Below are 18710 nucleotides of genomic sequence, written 5' to 3'. Positions count from 1 at the left end.
GGAATGGGGGGCACTTCTAGAAGGACTCTCATCAGTCCACTTGGAGTGTAGGTGTGCTAAATGAGGTTAGCATCTTGTCTCCTTATGGTCCCCTATTTCCATCAACTGCGATCATGAGACAAGGAGAAGCCAGAAATCAGACTGGTGCAGTAGCTGTCTATCTTAAATCTGTTTGGGCTGCTATCACAGAATACCACAGGCTGGGTGGCTTTTGAACAACACACACTTATTTCTCACAGTTCTAGAGACTGGGAAGTCCAAGATCAAGGTGCTGGCAGATTTGGTATCTGGTGAAGGCCTGCTTCCTGGTTCATAGGCAGCTCTCCCATGGCAGAAGAGGCAAGGGAGTTCTCTGGGGCCTCTTTTTATATGGGCACTAATCCCATTTCACCCATGAAGGTGGAACCGTCATGACTTACTTCCCAAAGGCCCCACCTCCAAATACCCTCAATTTGGGGATTCCATTTCAATGTATGAATTTGATGGTGGGACTGTGGCAGGGGCTGGGAGGGGAGGTGGAGTGAAAACATTGTCTATAGTGCTGTTCTACAACACCTCTTCCACTGTGGACTTTATTGGTGATAGGCAAAGGCTGGGGAGGAGTGGATCAAAGCGTAAACTCTTGATTCATTGGTTTCTTTCTTTCTTGTGGTAGTTTCTAGGTTCTTTTGCCTGAATTCCAACACCAAGCTTTCTTACAGTGTCATTTGCTGTGAGGAATTACTTGCCATCATTGTGTTTATAGGTCAGGGTGAGTGCAGTGTGCTGTCAGTAGGTAGAGAAACCACCCGCCATAAACGGAGCTGCCGAACACAGAATCATACGATACGCTTCACTCAGCAACTCCGGTATCTGCAAAACAGCAATAGCTCTCAAACTTACGTGAAAAAAAATCCCCTGGACAGTGAATTAAAACAGATCACCGGGCCCTACCACCAGTGTTTCTGATTCAGTAGGTCTAGGGTGAAACCCAAGAATTTGCATTTAACAAGTCCCCAGGTACTGCTGCTGTCCAGAACCAACCGCACTTGGGGAACTATTGATTTACAGGGACCTTGCAAAGTAAATTCTGTGACCTCATAGTGAGAGTTAAATAAGGCATGGGTACCAAACTTAAAAAAATCACTGTTGTGTCTACACCTGGCACTCTACACTCAGAGACTTTACCAAGTAGCTAACTACTATAACTTCTTTTTTTCAGTGTTTTATATTAAGCAGGCCTCAGCCACTAAAATTGGTATTTTGAGCAAAAGAATGAGGAAGACACAAAACCACCTGACGGCTGTGTGGCCCCCTCAGTTGTCGGGTGCTTTGTGGTTTACAGAGAAACTTCCCTTCCTATGGTTTTGCAGGTGGTAGAGAAACTGTCTCAGAGCTGTTGTGATTTCTTCACCAAAACCAATTGACTAGGGATGCTAATACTAGCACTCTGGTCCTCTAACATCAGATCACCAAAATCACAGTAAGAAGTTGTGCGCAGAGTTGACGCAGGCAACGGAATTGTACGAGGTGAACCCTGAGATCCTTCGCATCCTGGGGTCTGAGGTGGGAGTGGCCAGGCCGGCTTTAGGACCCAGCGGTCTCCAGTGCGCGACTGGACACTCCTATAAGCGGCTGTCTGGGCTGAAGTCGCAAGGTCTGACTCTCCAGGTCTGGCTGCAGTGGGCCAGTCCGCTCAGCCGGCTGCTGCTGTGGCTCAGAGCTGTGGGTAAGTGCCTTTTGGCAGTCAGGGAACCATCGTGTTAGAGGCAGCTTCCTAGGCTTGGGGACCACAGTCGAGACAGAAGGGGTCCCAAGTGGCTCCTGCAGAGGCCTCGAACTCTTGCAGCCAAAGCTCCTGGGTCAGTGTGTGGGGAGTGCAGGCAGAGAATTGCAGGGGTGCCTGAATCTGAGGATCCAGGTATCGGCTGGGGAAGGAGGGACAGGCCCTAGAGCCTCAGCACCGCCTGGGGGCAGAACCACCAAGGTAAGTCGAGAAAAGACGGGGGACCTGAAGGACCGAGTTCAGCTTGGTGCTCTAGGCATCCACTGGGAAGGGCTCTCCAGGGGAAAAACTTGCAGAGACAAAAGCAGGCACCACGACCCTTTCCACCCCCCTCCCCCAGCCCTGCCTTCGGCGGCTTCCAGGTGCTGGTGTGCCGTGACTGGGTGGGGGTAGGGGTGTGGCTGTGAGAGGCTAGGGCAGCCTTCTCTTCATCTCCCATCCCGTTAACCTCTGTGCCCTCTCCCAACCCTGCTGTTGCCCTGTCACCTTTCAGGTGCCATTCTCTGCTCCAGCTTGGGATCCCAGACCCCTTTTCCCCCCTCCTCACCCTTGCCCCTGCCGGTTCCAAGCCCCTGGGACCTGGACATCACCACACACCGCCTAGCTGCTTTGAGCCAGCCTCTCCCCTAATTCCCCCAGGTGAGCTCCTAGCTCCTTCCTCCCTTCTCCACTCACCACGGCAGACCCTCAGGCTGGGGCAGGTGCTCTTGACCCTTTCCTCCCTCCCTGCTCCCAGGCCCAGAGGGGCGTTGGCTGTTCTCCACCAGCAGGGCCAACAGCTGACGCGGGCCCACACAGTGTGGCCGGGACTACACCGGCAGCAGTGTGGTGGTGACAGTGGGGCCGCTGAGCCTCTGAAAGGCGTGCAATTGTGGTGGGCACCGGGCACCGGCCAGCCTCTGTAAGTGCGGAGCAGGAATAGACGAGGTTGGTGACCTGCGAATCTGAGGTTCTGTGGTCAGGGGAACCAAGGCTACGTACGCACCACATTGTGTCTTGGAGTATTCCGCAGTGACAAGCGGCCAGGGCGGCTTTATCCCTTCTTCCAGCGGAACCCTGGTAAAGGTGGCAATAGTCGCCACCAAATTAGCCGTACCCAGGAGCCTGTTTCTGCCAAGTGGAGTGTCCCTAACCAGCCACCAAGGGTGGCTTGAGCTTCCCTCCGTCTCCATTAAGCCTCGCGAAATAAGTGTAAAATCTAGGGAATTTCCTGCCGGTCCAGTGGTTAGGACTCTGTGCTTCCATTGCTGGGGGCCCGGGTTCAATCCCAGGTCGAGGAACTAAGATCCCGCAAGCCGCGCGAAGCGGCAAAAAAAAAAAAAAAGTAACATCTAATTTTATGGTGTGCATACCTAAGTCTCCCCATTCCTTCAAAATCGACTACGTCCTCCAAGTCCTTCAGATAAGAACTTCTGAAGCTGCCTCTGTCAGCAATCTCTGCCCTAGGCGGGCGGCCCGAAGGCCGAGGGTCAAGGGCCGGGGACTCAGCGCCTGCTTTCCGCAGGATCTCAGCCTATGGAGCCGCGGGCGGCAAAGGTGCCAAGAACCACCTGTCACTGGCGCATGGAGTCTTCCTCTCCGCCGTTTTCCCCCTTGGTCGCGGGGAGCTGCCTTACATCCTCGTAGGGCAGCAGGAAGAGGACGCCTGTCCGAGAGTAAGTGGAGCCAGTGAGAGGGGGACGGCTCAAGCGCCCCAGGGCGAGGACTGGGTGGAAGGAGAGGGCGCTCCTGGGGTTAAGACCTCAGCACTGAGAGCGGAGGGTCCCGGACCCCCGCTGATTCCGGTCCCGGACGCCCGCCGGAGAGCCAGGAGAGCCAGCTCGTTCTGCCTCGGAGAGTCTCCGGCCGCTGAGGAGCACGCGGCGACGGAGGGGATCGGAGGGGTTCCGGGGTCGCGGAGCTGGGCAGGAGTCGGAGCGGATGGGGGTTGCAACCGCCGTCTTTCGGGTACTTGCTTGCCTCGGCGCGGGCTGCTCCCGCCTGCAGCGCTTAGCGTTGAGGTCGCAAACCTTCCCGCGGGCGCGCACGCACACGAGCTCCTTGGCGTCCCCAGAGCCTTGGGCCTGGCTGGGAGCCCCTTCGTTTACTCCAGTCCCCGGGGTGGGGCCCTCACCCAGCGCCCGGGTCGTCGCTCGACTGCTAGAGGGCGCGCCCCTGAACGCCGCTGCCGCGTATCTGCGCGCACGCGAGCTGGAGCCGCTGCTGGTGGCGGCCGGAGGAGGCGGTCGGGCGTACCTGAGGCGGGAGGACCGAGGCCGGACTCAGGCCACCCCCGAAAAACTGCAGAACCGCTCGGCGGCGCCGGGAAGCGCGGGAGAGGCGGGGCTGCGGGTGAGGGCGCGGGCTGCGGCGGGGAGGAGGCCGTGCTCCCCTCCCCGCGGCCGGCCATCCCGCGGTCTCTCTGCAGGTGGAGGAGACGGCTGGACGTCGCGGGTCCCCTCTCCGCCGGCCGGCCGCTCACCGCGGAAGGGAGCGGAGGGTGGCCAGGGCTGCAGGGAGGCCTGGGCTACGCTTGGCTGGGCCTCAGCCGGCGGCTTCACTGGAGACGGCGGCGGCCACCCGGGTAAGTGAACTTTTGGGGAGGGCACCTGGGCAGCCCCGAGGGTGAAGTGAGGTTAGAGCCTTAGAACAGACCTAGTCCCTCTGGAGATCGTTGAGTTAGGAAAGGTGTTGAGCTAGCTCCAGGTCAGAGTAGGTAGAGTAACAGCTGTTAGAAAAGGAGGTCAGATAAGTTGCAAGTTACACGTGCAGGTAGGACTCCCTCGATTTTCTTTTACATCCAGGACCTTTGTCATCACAAGTCCCATCCTCGATCTGCAGCAGTTCCAGGAACTTACAGCTGGCTGAGTTAGCAGGCTGAGCAGGGAGGCAGAAAGGCAGGGATAGTTTAAGTCAGCAGTTCTCAAAGTGTGGTCCCTGAGCCAGTAGCATCAGCACCACCTAAGAAGTTGTTAGAAATGCAAATTCTCAGCCCACTTCAACCTACTGAATCAGAGACTTTAGGGGAGGGTCCCACTACCTGTGTTTTATTCAGTCCTCTAGGTGATTCTAATCTTTTTTTTTTTCCTTTCTTTCTTTCTTTTTTTTTTTTTGCGGTACGCGGGCCTCTCACTGTTGTGGCCTCTCCCGTTGTGGAGCACACGCTCCGGACATGCAGGCTCAGTGGCCATGGCTCACGGGCCCAGCTACTCCACGGCATGTGGGATCTTCCCGGACCGGGGCACGAACCCGTGTCCCCTGCATCAGCAGGCGGACTCTCAACCACTGCGCCACCAGGGAAGCCCCTCTAGGTGATTCTAATACACTCCAGAGTTTGGAAACCACTGCTATAAAGAAACAGAGCCTTTGTGTCTGTCTGGGCTGTACTGTTCATAAGTACTTCATACGCATCATCTCCATTATCACAGAAGTGGAATATGTGGGTTGGGCCTCTTCCATTTGATAGGTGAGGACATGAGATTAGAGAGGTTCAGACAGACAAGGAGCCATCCCAGCCGACGTGAACCCGGCCTTCAGATTCCAGCTGACTACTCCTTTCCCACTCCTCTGGCCCCTCAGCTCCCACATGCAAGCTGGCAGCACCTGTACTGTAACGTGAGTGTAGAGAAGGCCACACTGGGGTTCCCACCGGGAGACCCCAGCTTCCCCACTGTTCATAAGCCAGCTTCCCAGCTGTGAGGCAGCTGTGTGCCCCTTAATCCCCCACTTTGTAGCCAAAACCTCTCTTTCAATTTCCAGGGGGCGATGCCTCAGAGGCTGACATCCTCTGGGCTGATGGGGAAGATGGGGTATCCTTCATACACCCCAATAGAGAGCACTGTGAACTACCTGTTCTTGCACAGCACAGGAATACTTGGGAACTGGGCTGTCAGTTGTAATGCCAGTATGGGGCATTCTGATCTGCTTGTCAAATATCTCTTGCTATGAATTCTCTTCAACTACCTGCAAACTCAAGGATCCCAGAAGAGGAAGCATACGGGCTTGACAGAAGTCCCCCAAGATCTCCCACCCACCCTAGATGCCTGGCACTGCTCCTTGTTCCAAAGTCCAGGGCTAAAATTAACCATGAGGCTGGAAAAAGTAGGTATGCCCCCCATGCTCACCCCGCAATATGAGTTCTTTTACTCATAGTCATGGAGAGCCATGGAGAGGTGGAGATTCGATTATACCTCAATCGCGGTCATTGCCTTTTGAAAATCTGCCAATGGCAGGCAGAGCTCCAGTTGGCCAGATGCATGTGCCCAGAGGGCATGGAGCTGGCTGCAGATTACATCACCTGCATGGGTATGTCCTGTCTGTGTCCGAGGTCTGGACTCCTGGGACCATGGGCTGGGGGGAGTAGTAGGGCACGGGAAGGATGCCTGCTGTGTGCCAGGCACCATGTTGGGTGTTGCGCAGGGGATTGGAGGTGCATCTCTGCCTTCAAGGAGCACATCGTCTAATGGTCTAGTGTGTGAAGGGAGATATCTATCACTATCTCTAGATATACATCTACATTTATATCTAGATATATATCATAGTGACAATTGGCATGGGAGGTGTAAAGTATTTTAGGGGTTCTCAGGAGGGAGAGGCTGCATTCATTTAGGATAAGTGGGGAAAGCATCATGGAAAAGTTAACAATTGAGCTGAGTCTTGAGGCACGGGTAAAACTTGGGGTAGAGGGACAGAGAGGCGTTTCCCACTGGAGATGTGTCTTTCTCTCTAGACCTGCCCACCTCTGAGACCCTTTGATTCTGATGGTGGCTGTGATGTTGATCTTGACACTGAGACTCCCTATGGTGTGTGGGGTCCAGATTCTGGGTATGGAGCATCCAGCAAGCATGGCTGATTTCTCCACTGAACTGATAGGCTTCTGTGGGGTCCCAGGGGCAGACATGGCTGATTTCAAGACCTCTACACGCAGCAGAGCTGTGGTGGACTCCTCTGGGGTTCTAAGAATAGAAGGACAACATTTATCTTAATGGGCATCTGGAGAGGTATCCTGGGAAGGGGGCAAGTCAGGGCGGGCCTGATGGCCAGGTAGAGAGTGTGCCGTTTTTCCTCCCACCCTCAGTGAACCATAAGAAGTGGCAGGGCCTGTGGTGGATGAGGCTGCCAGGCCCTGAGCTCCAGCTGAGCAAGCTCACCTCCACCATCAGGACAACCCCCAACCCCTACTACTTCCAGGTGGGGCTTGGCCCAGCCCAGTCCTGACCTCTGCCCCCAGGGCTTACGGAGGTTTCCCAGTAAATATCACTCTGCTCAGCTGTGTCCTCCCCCTCCTTCTGAGAACCTGTGCACTCTGAATCCCCACCCTCCATCCTGCTCCCTGTTGTGGTAAATTATGGATCCCAGAGAACGTCTCGTCTAAACCCCTTGTGTAGAGAAGATGAAGGTCAGAGAAGCTCCTAAAGGGAAAGTAACCTGTCCAAAGTCAGCTGTCATCCCCAGTTCTGGGATGGTAGGGACCTTAGGATATGATTCCTTTGGAGCAGGGGTTGCCTCCGCCCCAGGATGTCTGCAAGGACCTAAGGGAAGACTTAGCACAGACTCCCACCCCACCCCCTTACCCCACACCTGCCCCCTCTTCTGCCCTGGCTCTGGCCTAGTCACCGTCACCCTTGCATAGTTTGTACTTGGGGACATGCCGTGATGCGGAGAGCTCAGACCCTCAGAGAGGGACAGCTGGGCATATGGAGGGCAATCAGGGGGACAAGGGGGACCCTCCCCAAACCCAGTCACCCACTCACTTCCAACCTGTCTTCCTGCAGAGCCCTGGGCCGTGGTGCCTTTGGAGAGGTCTATGCGGGACTGGTGATTGGCCTTCCTGGGGACCCCAGCCCCCTGCAGGTGACTATCAAGGTGAGAGGGGGTGGGGCTTCCAGCTGACAGTAGGAAAGAAGAGTCCAGGGAGGAAAGAACAGTGGCTGGAGCTAGGGTCAACCTGCCTTCCTGAAGTGTCCAGGGCGCTCAGGAGCTCTGCCCTCTTCCTCCCGAGACTCTGCCAGAACTCTGCTCTCAACAGGACCAGCTGGATTTCCTCATGGAGACACTATCATCAGGCACACCTGGGGCCAGGGGCAGGCGTGGAAGGTGGGAGGAAGGCACCAAGAACTGCCTGCACAAATAGCCTGTCTTCACCCTGGGGCTGAGAGGTAGCAATTCTAGAGACACAGAGGTTCACTCCAGTCTGTGGAGCCTAGAGCATGGTTTCTCTCCCTGCTGGTGATGGGATATGTGCACCACTGGCTCAACAAGGTCAGCCATCAGGACACTGCGCTGCGTGGGGCTCAGCATCCAGGCTGCCCCTGGCCCATTTCTGCTGGAGTTGATGTCTGGAGGGGACATAGGTGGCCACGGCTGATGAGACCCTTCTCCCAGCCTGCCAGGCCCCTCTGAAGACCCTGTTCATGTGTCCCCAAACCTGCATGGTCTGATGCGCCTTCTGCCTGACCCAGGGCCAGCCATCACCTTTAGCCATGCAAGACCTTCTCCAGCTGGCTTGGGACATAGCCCAGGGTTGCCACTTCATCCACAGGTTGGAAGTGATCCTGGTTCTGGGGACCCCGAGCCCAACTCCTTCCCCAAGGAATAGCCCTTCCACATAACTTTTAAAGAAAAGATCAAGGCTGGAGTTTCTCAGTTCTGGCAGTGAATTTTTTACCTGACTCTGCAGGGACACTGCTGCCAGGAACTGCCTGCCGAGCTCCACCAGACCCAGCCAAATGGCCAAGACTGGGGACTTCGGGATGGCAAGCACTATCTACAGGTGTAGGACCTGGGGATGTGGAGAAGGCTGACGCTCCAAGGGAGTTTACCAGCACCTTTGGGCCATTTAAACAATTCATCACTCCTCTCCTCCCTCATGTAGGGCCAGTTATTAATGCAAGGGGAGCCAGGCTCTGCTGCCTGTCAAGTAGATGCCCTCGGAGGCCTTCCTGGAGGGCATCTTCACACCCAAGACAGACTCCTGGTGATAACACGCCCTCCCCTGCCTTGGGCCACCTCTGGTGAGGGAAAGGGAAGCTGTGCCTGCTGGGCCTCACTTAGTTCCTCCCACTTGTGATGCAGGTCTTTTGGAGTGCTGCTCTGGGAGATCTCACTGGACTACGTGCCCTACTCTTGGCACACCGATCAGGAGGCGCTGGGCTTTGTCATCTGAGGGGGATCGATGGACCCTCTCAGGGGCTCTCCAAGGCCTGTGTGAGTATGGAGTGTTGGCTCAGGAGGGAGGTCTTTTACAGCCATGGGTTGGCATGAACTCCTGCCTCTCCCCAGGTACCATTTCATGACCCAGTGCTGGCAGCATGAGCTTGAACTTCACCCTAGTTTTGCCAGCATCTTGGAGGTCTTCAGTACCGCACTCAGGTGTGCCCCCTGACCTGTCCCGACCACCCTGGACTTGGGGGTCAGGAGGGAAGCCATAAAACAACACTGTGGCCCCCTGCTCCCCTACCCTCCCATTACAGAACCCTGATGTGCTGAATTCACCCCTTCCAGTGGAACTGGGACCCATCCTGGAGGAGGAAGGGGCTGGGGAGCCTATCTTTGGGGGAACTAAGATGCCCACAGACCCAAGAACCAAGTTTGGGGAGATTGAAGAGCTGGGGAGTGAACCTCCTTGGTCCCTGGCCTCAAGCCCTCCAAATCCAGGGGTCTCCAACCTCAGAACCTTTGGAATCCCACCTATGGTTCCTGGGTCCCAAAGGGCCCTGAGGGTGAGGACTCTGGCACTGAGGGTAGCAGTTCCTCCCTGTACTCCTCCCCAGGCTTCTAGGTGGCTTATGTTCCAAGTAGCCTCTGTCTCCCACAGTCTGTGCTGTATGTCTGGGCCTGTATATCTGCTGGCCTGGCACCATGGACCCTCCATCCTGGAAACCAGTCTCAGGCCTCCTGGGCAAGAGTCTGGCCACTCCCAGCCTTTGATATTTGGGACCAGGGATACTCCCCCAACTCCCAGGTGTAGGTGGGGAATTGAAATTGCCTCCTGCAGGAAGTCTTCTCTAGATTGCCTTTACCCCACTAGCGTCCTCCATCTGGGCAGCCCCCAACACTACAGATACCTCTAAAAAAGAGCTCTTCTCATATCCTCCAGTGATCTGAGTGGATGTGAGGGATGCCAGGGAACTGAGAAAGAAGGGACCAGAGGAGGGAGGGGATGAGGCCTGAGTCAAAGCTGGTGTCTTTGAGTTTTATTGGGAAGGGGAGTCCATTGTAGTGTGGGAGGCCAGACCAATAGATCTAGTACCTGTGAAATAAAGTTCATTATCTGGCTTCTCTGGAGAGGTATGGGGCCCCCTCAGAAGAGCTGGGCTGAAGAAGAAGCCACTCATCCCACTTCTACTCCTCCCTTGCCCGGTAAATTAGTGTCATCAGCTCTGGGAACACTGGGGCTTTTATGGGGGCCAGGCCCTGCGCGTGCAGTGTGTCCTGTAGTGGTCGGCACCTGGCCCTATAGGACCGTATGAACCGCCCCGCACCGCGGGGTTTCAGTCTCTCGCCTGCATGCATGGCGGGGATGCAGGCGCATGTCCTTCTGTCAGACCCTCCGGTCCGTGGGGACAGGGGCCCAGCCTCATCTCTCAGCTAGGCTGGCCAGGATGCCAATGAGATTGTCCAGCCCCAGCAAGTAGCCGTCCTCTCGGTTGCCCTCCTCCCAGGGCCGTCGGTGGTCCAGGGTCTGGCCGTCGGGGAGGGGCGTGGTCTTGCCGAAGTCGATGAGCCATACGCCAGCGCGGTGGCAGTGATCATGCACGAAGAGGAGCGAGCTGCCGATCACCTGCCGAGTCCCACACCGTCAGGCTACGGCTCTAATCCGGAGAAGCCCTCCACCCTATTCCCTCACAGACCGCAGACAGACCCGGTACCTGAGCCTACCCCTCTTACCTCGTGCTTCCTAAAGAACTCAGAGACCTCCAGTGTGTCCCGGATCTGCTGCAGGCGGTTCAGATACCTCCTCTGGAGAGGGTAGAGTAGGAGAGGAGAACAAATTAACTGAATACCAGCTGAACCTCTGCGAATATGAGGAGCGCCATGATGCATGTTTGGCTTGGCAAATACCGTGGTGAGGAAGGCACAGGCCCCCACGTGGCGCGCAGCCCAGAAGGGAAGGAATGTAAAGCAATTACAACACAATGCGATAAATGCTATGATGGGGGTCACATAGGGTAGGGTGCTACATAAATTGACCTGACCTGGGGACACCCCTAGGTATCAGGCTCCCCAGCACCTCAGGGTTCTGGGATCCCGCGCTCACCAGCACTTCGGCATCCCCTTGCACAAACTCCTCGAAGACGCGAATCACCTGCTCCCGGCTTCGCGTGGTCTTGAAGTCTGTGCTGCAGGAGCCGTCGGCTTTCTGTAGGAGGTGGGCAGAAATTGTCAGGGGCCCCGTGCCCGCCCGAGGGGAGAGGATCAGGCCAGAGCAGCGGTACCTCCTCGGACGTTGAATGCCAGGGACAGCGAGACGGCCGCCAGAGGCTTGCCTCTTCCGGGGACTGTCAGGGTGGGAGGTCAACATGGAGGACAGACACCGCACAGTGGGGCTGCGGCGGGGGAAGGGCCCGGGAGGTGCAAGGCGAAGCGGGCCTGGCTCACCTTAATGCCCTCGATGCGGAAGCCGAGCGTGGTACTGGAGCTGATGCCTTCTCGCCACTGCATGTAGCGCGGCTTAGTGACCGCGCGCTGCGCGTGCTCCTCCTCGGTGGGTGCCGCAGGGTCTATGGCCAGCATCTTCTTGTACATGTCCTTCCGCAGCTTGGGCCGCTCGCGGGCTTTGGTCAGCTCCTCTTCCAGGTAAGTCCTACGGAGGCGCAGACAGCGGCGGGGCTTGAGCAGGCGCACACCCGGACCCTGTAAAGCACGGCCTTGGGCACGCGTAGAGCGCTCGTTCCCGCCCCGGGCCTTTTACAGGTTCCCACCTGCCCGGTAGGGCCCGCGTACCTGACGCCCATCTTGCAGTCAAGTACGCAGGGCCCATCGAAGCCGTCGAGCAGGTCCTGCAACTGCAGGTAGCTCTCGCCGTCGCGCTCCACCACACCGTGGAAGGCGGGCACGCAGCCGCGCAGCGCGTCCGCCATGAGCCGTGCCAGGCAGTAGCGCTCGGGCTCTGAGCTACGCTTCAGAATCATCCCGCTGCTGCCCGCCTTGAAACTCCCTGCGGGCAGGCGCTAGTTAGTGCTGCCTAGTCCCTTCCTCCCCGCCTCCACCCACCTCCCCCGTGCCTGCTCCGTGCTCACCCGTGTGCCCTGCCAGCTGCACCCAGGAGTAGCGCTTCTTGAAAGGGCTCATGACGGGCAGATTCACCATGGTCCGGATCTTCTGCCAGTGGCTTTTCTGAAAGCGACACGGTCCCGGTCTGTAAGTTAGCGTCTGCATAAGCCCTCCTTCCTCTGGAACACGGTCTCGCCCAGCCCAACCTTACAATAAGCAGCTAGGGCCTGATGAGTCAATCATTCATTCGCTCAGGGCAAGTTTACTGTGAGCCTGTGTGGCGGACCCTGAGACAAGCACATGCAGTTGACAGACATCCAGCTCTTCAGTGTGCTGAAAAGAGCCCTGGGCTCAGTGTCAGAAAGCTCACGTTTGCACCCCAGTTCTGCTGCTCCAAAGCTGCATGTGGACAGGTTACTAAACTGCTCTGTCAAGGTTTTAGGACTTTTGTGAGCATGAGAATCACATGATGGTCACTCTTGTTTAAAAAAATGCAGATTTTCAGGTCCACCACAGGGAAATTCTGAGCAGTCTGGGGTGGGACCAAAAATTTGCATTTCTACCAATGCCTCCGGATATTCTGCGGCCTGAGAAGCCCCTGAGCTCAGTTTCTTCATCTGTAAAATAGGGAAATAACCACTCTCGCTGGGTTGTTGTGAGTAGTAAATGAGGCTTGAGTGTGACAGATGCCCCCACCCCCACCCCATTCCTTGGCATGAAGCAGTAGCTGGACAAATCTGGATTATTGTTTCATTTACTTGGGACCATTGGTTCCTCTCATTTAAGAAGAAAGACAAACATGGAAACAAACCATTACATAGGCCCAGGGCAGGGAGGCCAGCCTGGTAGGGCCTGGAGAAAGAGTGGCTTGGGGCTCCCCAAGGCCCTCTTGCTATCCCTGGATGCCGTCTCACTCCTAGCCAGTTGACAAGGCCCAGGGCACCCTTAGTCCTGATCTGGACCCAGAAACCTGGGCTTTGAAAATGGGATACAGAGCTGAGGGTCTGTCATCTTAGATGAAATTGGGAGGGATATGTAGATTTTGGTGTACCTTTTGCCTCTTGACCATTGTGTCTAGCCTTCAGCCAGTCCTGAGAGTATCTCATACTCTGGACCTTTCCTCTTCCCACCCCAAACTCATCAGTCCTGTGTCTACCCACTGAAGTGCAGAGGTTTGTTCATGCAAACATTGTGTCTGCTGCCTTCTCCCAGGGTGCCTGCCTTTTAGAGGAGTTACACATGTGTGCCTCCACAAGCGTGGAACCCAGGAATCCAGCTTCCCTGACCAGAGGGTGTTCTAACAGGGAGAGGGAGAACTGGCATGCTGGCCTAAGCAGGGGAGGCTGATGCCCATAAAACCCCTTTCCGTGGGGAGGAGATGGAAGTTAGCGACAGAGCACTGGATGGGGAGTCCGGAGTTGGTTCCAGTCCTGGCTCTGTCACTTTCTATCTGAGTGAACCCAAGGGAGAATCTCATCTGTGTGAGCCTGTTTCCTCTGGACCTAGCTGTTGCCATAACACGAGCCACCATTTACTGACCGCCTACTGCATGCCAGGCACTTCTCATCTCCATCAGACAGCATTGCTCCTGTTTTCCTACTGAAGTCCCTACATGGCACACTAGGGTGTGATCACTTGTCCAATCCCTGGGGATCTGGGGGTGTAGCCAGAAGCAGCCCACTAGAAGCATGACATCTCTTTCAAAACTCCCTTTTTCACTCTTTAAATACATACAAGGTCTGCATTATGCTGCATGATAAATCCAAGTTTTATTATAAAACTCTCCCACCTCCGAATCCTCAAATAAAATTCCAGGAAGATGTATGTGCTGTGTGTATTGAGTGGCACCATCCTATACCCTCTGCCCCCACACTCAGTTTGAGATTCGTAATGCTGCTGCACAGGCACAGCAAGTGCATGAGGTGGTAATTATTGCCATTTTACAGAAGGCAATCGAAGTTCGGAGAGTTAACATCCCCTCCATCCCTGCTCCCAGCCCCCAGTCTCTGCCTTAAGCTCCAGTTCAACCCCCTCCTCATGCTTCAATTGCCCCAGCAGGTTCCGAAATCCATGCTACCACCCAGACTTCCTTTAGGGGTCAAAGGGGACCCTGCAGGAGAAAGAGTTTTGTACAAGATGAAGCAATTTGCAGCCACAAGGTGGTATGTTTTAATCACTGAGGAAACACTGAGATCTGTCTGGGGACCCCTCTCTGTTGGCTGGACACTTTTGCTTCATCCAAAGGGATGGGTTTAATGGTGGGGCTTCGGGCAGCTTTAGGGACTTACTGGCAGAATTTGGGGGACAGTGGGACGAGAATGGACTTCATCAGAGGGTACATCTAGTTCTGCAGCCACCCTAGTAGAAGAAGGAACCAGCCTTGGGTTAGGTGAGATGGGAGAACGGCATCATCCTTTCTTCTGGGATCATGTGGGAGCGGTGAGTGAGGCTGGAAGGTGGAAGCTGTGCCTGGTAGAAGAGGATTTAGTACCTGCAGTCCTGGGCTACTGACACTTGATTAATGTGTGATAACATAGCACTGACTTGCTCCCAAGCTGAGGTAACGTGGGGTCATCTCTCCACTCTCCCCACCACAGTTTTGTGAGGATCGTATCAGCCAAGAGCATCAAAGACTAAGGTTGGTTCCAGCCATGTGGGTTACAAAGGGCTTTCACACCCATAATGCCATCTCAGCCCTCTCAGTCACCTCTTGAGGTTGGTTGGTAGTGACAGGATTTAGTTCTTCTGCCAGTAATGCATATGGTCAAACATGGAAGGAGTTGACGCAAGTATCATGGAACTCTGTCGTCTTCCATCTTAGGGAGCTACCTCCCCCAGGGAACATAATGCATATAAAGATGCATGTATCCAAAAAGGTTCTGGGAGAATCATTCTTTGGTGGGTGGGTGGGGATTTGGGCACACGAACAACAGCAGGGAATATATTTTTGAGCAGGTAAGGCTTTTATTGTATGAATATCAGAAAGCAGATTTATTATGTTACAGAGTGAAATCTAGCTGAAAAGAGGGCTAAAACTCCATCCTCTGGCACAGTCTATTCCGCCACAGAAGTCTGGGAAAGCCGCTCACAGCCAAGAGGCTACCCAGACATCTTGGGACAAAAAGCTCAGGAGAGCTGACCATGTGAAAGAGTCTTTGATGAAATCACAGGAGGACCCTCCGATACTTCCTCACTCATGGAGCTGGACAGGGAGCATCTCTCTCTGGGCAGGGCTTAGCTGGATAGTAGCCTCAGACCCTCCTTTGTCTGAGCTCTATTTGGAAGCCCTGAGGACTCTCCTCCTTCTCATATCACACCAGATATTCAGTGTATCTTCTGCCAGAACGGATCCTTTGCTTGTCTTTGGTATTCATCCCCATCCTTCCTGACTTCTACTCCCTACCTCCAGCTGTCCAGACTCTGGCGAAAGCTCTCTACCACCCAACCCCCTCACCATGTTCCCAATACTCTATCAAATAAGCACTCCTGGTGGCAGTGGTGATGAGAACAATCCGTTTAAATTTATAAGATGATTTGCACTAAGGTATAAGTGACCCATGACTTCACCCTCCCAGGGGCATCTGCTTTTTAAAAAGGAAGGCTGTTAACCTAAATTCTGCTCTATAATTAGTGAGAAGTGAAGTGTGGGAATTCTGGGTCCAGGACAGGATCGAATCCAGGTCTCCTTACCCATCCTGGAGCACTGAGAGAAGAGAACCAAATGAACAAGAGTCAAACACCCTCTCTTCTGCTAGAGCAACATCCCCAAATTGTTTTAATAGGCAGACAGGGCCTAAGAATACAGTCATGCCAGCCACCCTTGGGGATAGGGCCCCAACTCCTCTCCTGGACTGTATGGTTTTCCTTGCCCATGACTCTTCCCTCTACCGTAGGAAAGGACCCAGCAGGGAGGCAGGCTGCCCAGTCCCAACTACCTTGCGGGGAGCCCAGCTCCAGGCTCTGGGAAGACTGTGCGTAGCTCCTAGGAAGAGAAGTGAAGGATGTACAAGCTGGGCAGAGCCTCCCTTCTCTTCCCGTTGTCCACCCAGGCCTGAGTTGTAAGGGGCTGGTGAGCTGGGAGCTGCCGAGCACTGCCTCAGCACCCTTCTCCCAGGTGCATCCTTCACGGTCAGCCAGCCGATGGGCTCTGCTTCCAACCTGGGCAAGCCCTAAAGGCAGCCTGGGCGGGCGCACTGTGGCGCTCCCGGCCTGGCCGCGAGGCAAAGTCCGAGCCGGGCCCTCCACGCAGACGCAGGCGGCCTCTGTCAACAGCCCCCGGCTTATCTGCCGCTGCCTCGGCTGTTTGCCTTCGGGGAGGCCCCGGCGTGCTGGGGGTTGGGAAGGCCTGGGACTCGCCGCCTCGGAGCTGGAAGGGCTCTCAACGGCCATCTGCTCCAGCTCCTGCCGCCCCGGGTGACAGCGAGGCCCAGAGTGGGAGAGGCCGGCCAAAGACGCCCAGGCAGAGCTGCGACTGGTCCCCGGAGTCTTGACCCAGGCTGGCCTGTCTACGTTGTACACGGTCCTGGGCCGCGGGACCTACTCCGCCTTTGGGAGGAAGAGCGAAGCTGGGGGCTTCCCTCCTGGCTCCCTTCCTCCAGCGCCCGCCTCTCAGCTGTCAGAGATTTGAGCGGGGGAGCGGTGGGCCCACAGCTACTGCTCCGGGTTTTTGGAGGTGGGGAGGGAGGAGTCCTCTCACTGCCCCACATCACCGCCTTAGAAACCACTGGGCGGCACCCGCCTCCCTTCAGGCGCCAGGGTTGCACCAAGAATGATCGGGGATCAGGCGTACCCTTACGCCGGGGGAGGAGAGAGGGACTCCCCGCACCCTACACCTGGTGGCGGAGTGTGTTCCTGCTCTATGAGACTCTTCCCTTCTTTCTCTTGTGTCACTTACAAACCACGCCGCCCTCTGGGTAATGTAAGTCTCCGGGGTAACTGAGTCACGGAGCCACAGCAAGTCATTACAGTGACTCCCGCGCCTCGTCCAATCCGAGCGCGGGGGGAGCCCAGGTTCAGCAGGCCCCGGCAACCCCGGCGCGCGTCCGCCGCTCTCACCGCCCTTCTGGGCAGGCCCCGAGCCACCAGAGCCTGCGGGGAGCCCTTCGCCTCTCCCTCCACTACAGGGACACTTGCATAACGTGGATCTAGAGCAACTCCTTCGCGTTGACCGCGGATAGTTATGTGAAGTATTTGGCCTTGGTTAAAACCAGGGGGACAAGACGTCTATCCTGGGCGCGGCACATGCGGGAGGGGCAGGCACCGGGAATGACTTCACCGCACCCTAGCCTGGGTTATCCGAGGGTCAAACCTGGCGCCGGAACATCCAGGCTACCAGAGGCGGAGGTCAGCAGGCTGGTCCCACCCTTTCCGCCTCAGTTTACCTTCTCCCGGGCCAGAATTAGGAGGAGTAAAGCGGAGGAGGGCTGCGTTCCGCCCCCTGCCAGAGCTCCCAGTCCCGCGCCCCTCCCTTCCCTGCGTCCACGCCTGGTGCGGGCGCCGGGAGCAGACGGCGGCGGCTAGCGAGCAGAGCCTGGAGCGCGGCTCCACTCCCACTCAGGAGAGGGAAACCGTGGCAACGGCGGGGGTGGGGCCGCGGCGCGGGAGAGGGGGAGGCAGAGAGGGAGACTCGTTGACCCCACTCTCCGAGAGTTCGTGGGGCAACGCTAAGGCCCTCCGATCCCTCCAACCATCTCTCAGCCAGCAAGTCACGCTCCCCCCGCCGCCCCCTCCCCGCTCCCCGTGGCGGGTCGCAGACTCCTCCTTACTCTCTTAGACGCCCCAGGGCCCGGACCGCGACTCGCCTGTGGAACCGGGGTGACCACTGTAAAGGTGAGGGGTCGGCCCGGCGCCTCCCTTTGGCCCCAATGCCCTCCTAAAGAGTGAGACTCGGACCCGCCGGGGAGGGAGCTTAGGGCAGGAGTCGGTCCGCAGAGAGCTCAACGCAGGTCCCCGCACGCAGCCCCCGCGCCCCGCGCTGGCCCCGCCCCCGCGGCCAGTACCTGACCCACGTCCTCGCTCGTTTCCAGCTGCACGTTGCCGCGGCTCCGGCTCTCGCTGTCGCTCAGAAGATCGTCCTCCGAGTCCTCGGGCAGCGACGAGGAGCCAGTGGAGGAGAGCGACGAGGTGGAGAGGCGGCGCGGCTGCTGCAGGTGCGACGAGCCCACGGCCGGGAGCCAGCCACCCTCCGGCTTGGGCGGCCCGGGGCTGGCCGGGGTCACGTCCGGCTCCTCGGCCGTCACAGTCAGCTGCGGGATCACCGGGGCAGGGGGAGCCCGCGGAAGCCCGTTGGGGATCTGTCCCCCCCGCCGCTTGGCCCCGCGGTACCGGGGCTCCCCTGCGGCGGCGGCGGCAGCGACCGCGGCGCAGCGCGCCTCGAAAAGCAGGCGCAGCTCCCCGACACTCCGGCGCGGGGCCCGCTCCAGCCCGGGGCTGCAGGGCCCCGCGCCTCCCGGTCGCGCCATGCCCGTCGGGCCCCCGGGCAGGGTCATTTCCCAGCAAGAGAGCCGCCGGGGAGCCCACCAGCCCGCGGCGCGGCGGGTACTGGAGCCGCTCGGCGCCCCAGGCTTGAGACTGCCCCGAGGCGGAGCCTGCGCGGCCGCTCGCCTGGGCCCCGCCTCGGCCGCGCCCCCCGCCCACTCCTTTCACTTTCAGAGAAAGCGCGGGCCTCCTTGGGTTCCTGCCCAGAAGGGAAGGCTCCCTGTTGCTCCTCCGGGTGGCCGGGAAGCCCAGACCTCCTGGAAACACACAAAAC

The 18710-nt window shown here is 57.2% G+C and overlaps 2 protein-coding genes across 2 annotated transcripts; one reads left to right on the top strand and one right to left on the bottom strand.

Annotated features, from left to right (window-relative positions):
* The first annotated feature begins 1100 nt into the window (after positions 1–1100).
* On the top strand, positions 1101–9524 carry LTK (leukocyte receptor tyrosine kinase). Its single transcript, XM_065871708.1, is given in 27 exon segments — positions 1101–1104; positions 1448–1708; positions 2259–2356; positions 2359–2404; positions 2502–2600; positions 2603–2666; positions 3270–3433; positions 3581–3675; positions 3911–4073; positions 4076–4096; positions 4173–4328; positions 5504–5584; positions 5882–6049; positions 6491–6568; positions 6822–6992; positions 7497–7609; positions 7746–7840; positions 8018–8153; positions 8206–8285; positions 8424–8516; positions 8619–8720; positions 8819–8950; positions 9026–9093; positions 9096–9115; positions 9217–9275; positions 9277–9378; positions 9380–9524. Coding segments are annotated over 27 exon segments (2814 nt in total).
* Positions 9525–9922: 398 nt separating this feature from the next.
* Positions 9923–18452, bottom strand: ITPKA (inositol-trisphosphate 3-kinase A). The gene is made up of 7 exons (XM_065872176.1): positions 17959–18452; positions 11986–12082; positions 11690–11903; positions 11345–11549; positions 11004–11105; positions 10634–10705; positions 9923–10526 (listed from the first exon to the last, which is right to left on the bottom strand). The coding sequence occupies exons 1-7, from the start codon at positions 18445–18447 to the stop codon at positions 10323–10325; spliced, it is 1383 nt and encodes a 460-aa protein (XP_065728248.1). The 5' UTR covers positions 18448–18452; the 3' UTR covers positions 9923–10322.
* Between the last annotated feature and the right edge of the window lie 258 nt (positions 18453–18710).

Source organism: Phocoena phocoena, chromosome 2 (genome assembly GCF_963924675.1).
Source record: "Phocoena phocoena chromosome 2, mPhoPho1.1, whole genome shotgun sequence".
NCBI classification, from domain to species: Eukaryota; Metazoa; Chordata; class Mammalia; order Artiodactyla; family Phocoenidae; genus Phocoena; species Phocoena phocoena.
Note: the sequence above shows the minus strand (reverse complement) of the source record. Positions and strands in the feature narration are given on the sequence as shown.

Bases quoted from the DNA above. Each gene is read 5' to 3' on its own strand.
- ITPKA (XM_065872176.1), bottom strand. From the start codon at position 18,447: ATGACCCTGCCCGGGGGCCCGACGGGCATGGCGCGACCGGGAGGCGCG. The intron at 12,083-17,958 runs GTACTGGCCGCG...TGTCGCTTTCAG, and splicing joins CGAGCGAGGACGTGGGTCAG to AAAAGCCACTGGCAGAAGAT. The intron at 11,550-11,689 runs GTACGCGGGCCC...GCGCCTCCGTAG, and splicing joins GACTGCAAGATGGGCGTCAG to GACTTACCTGGAAGAGGAGC.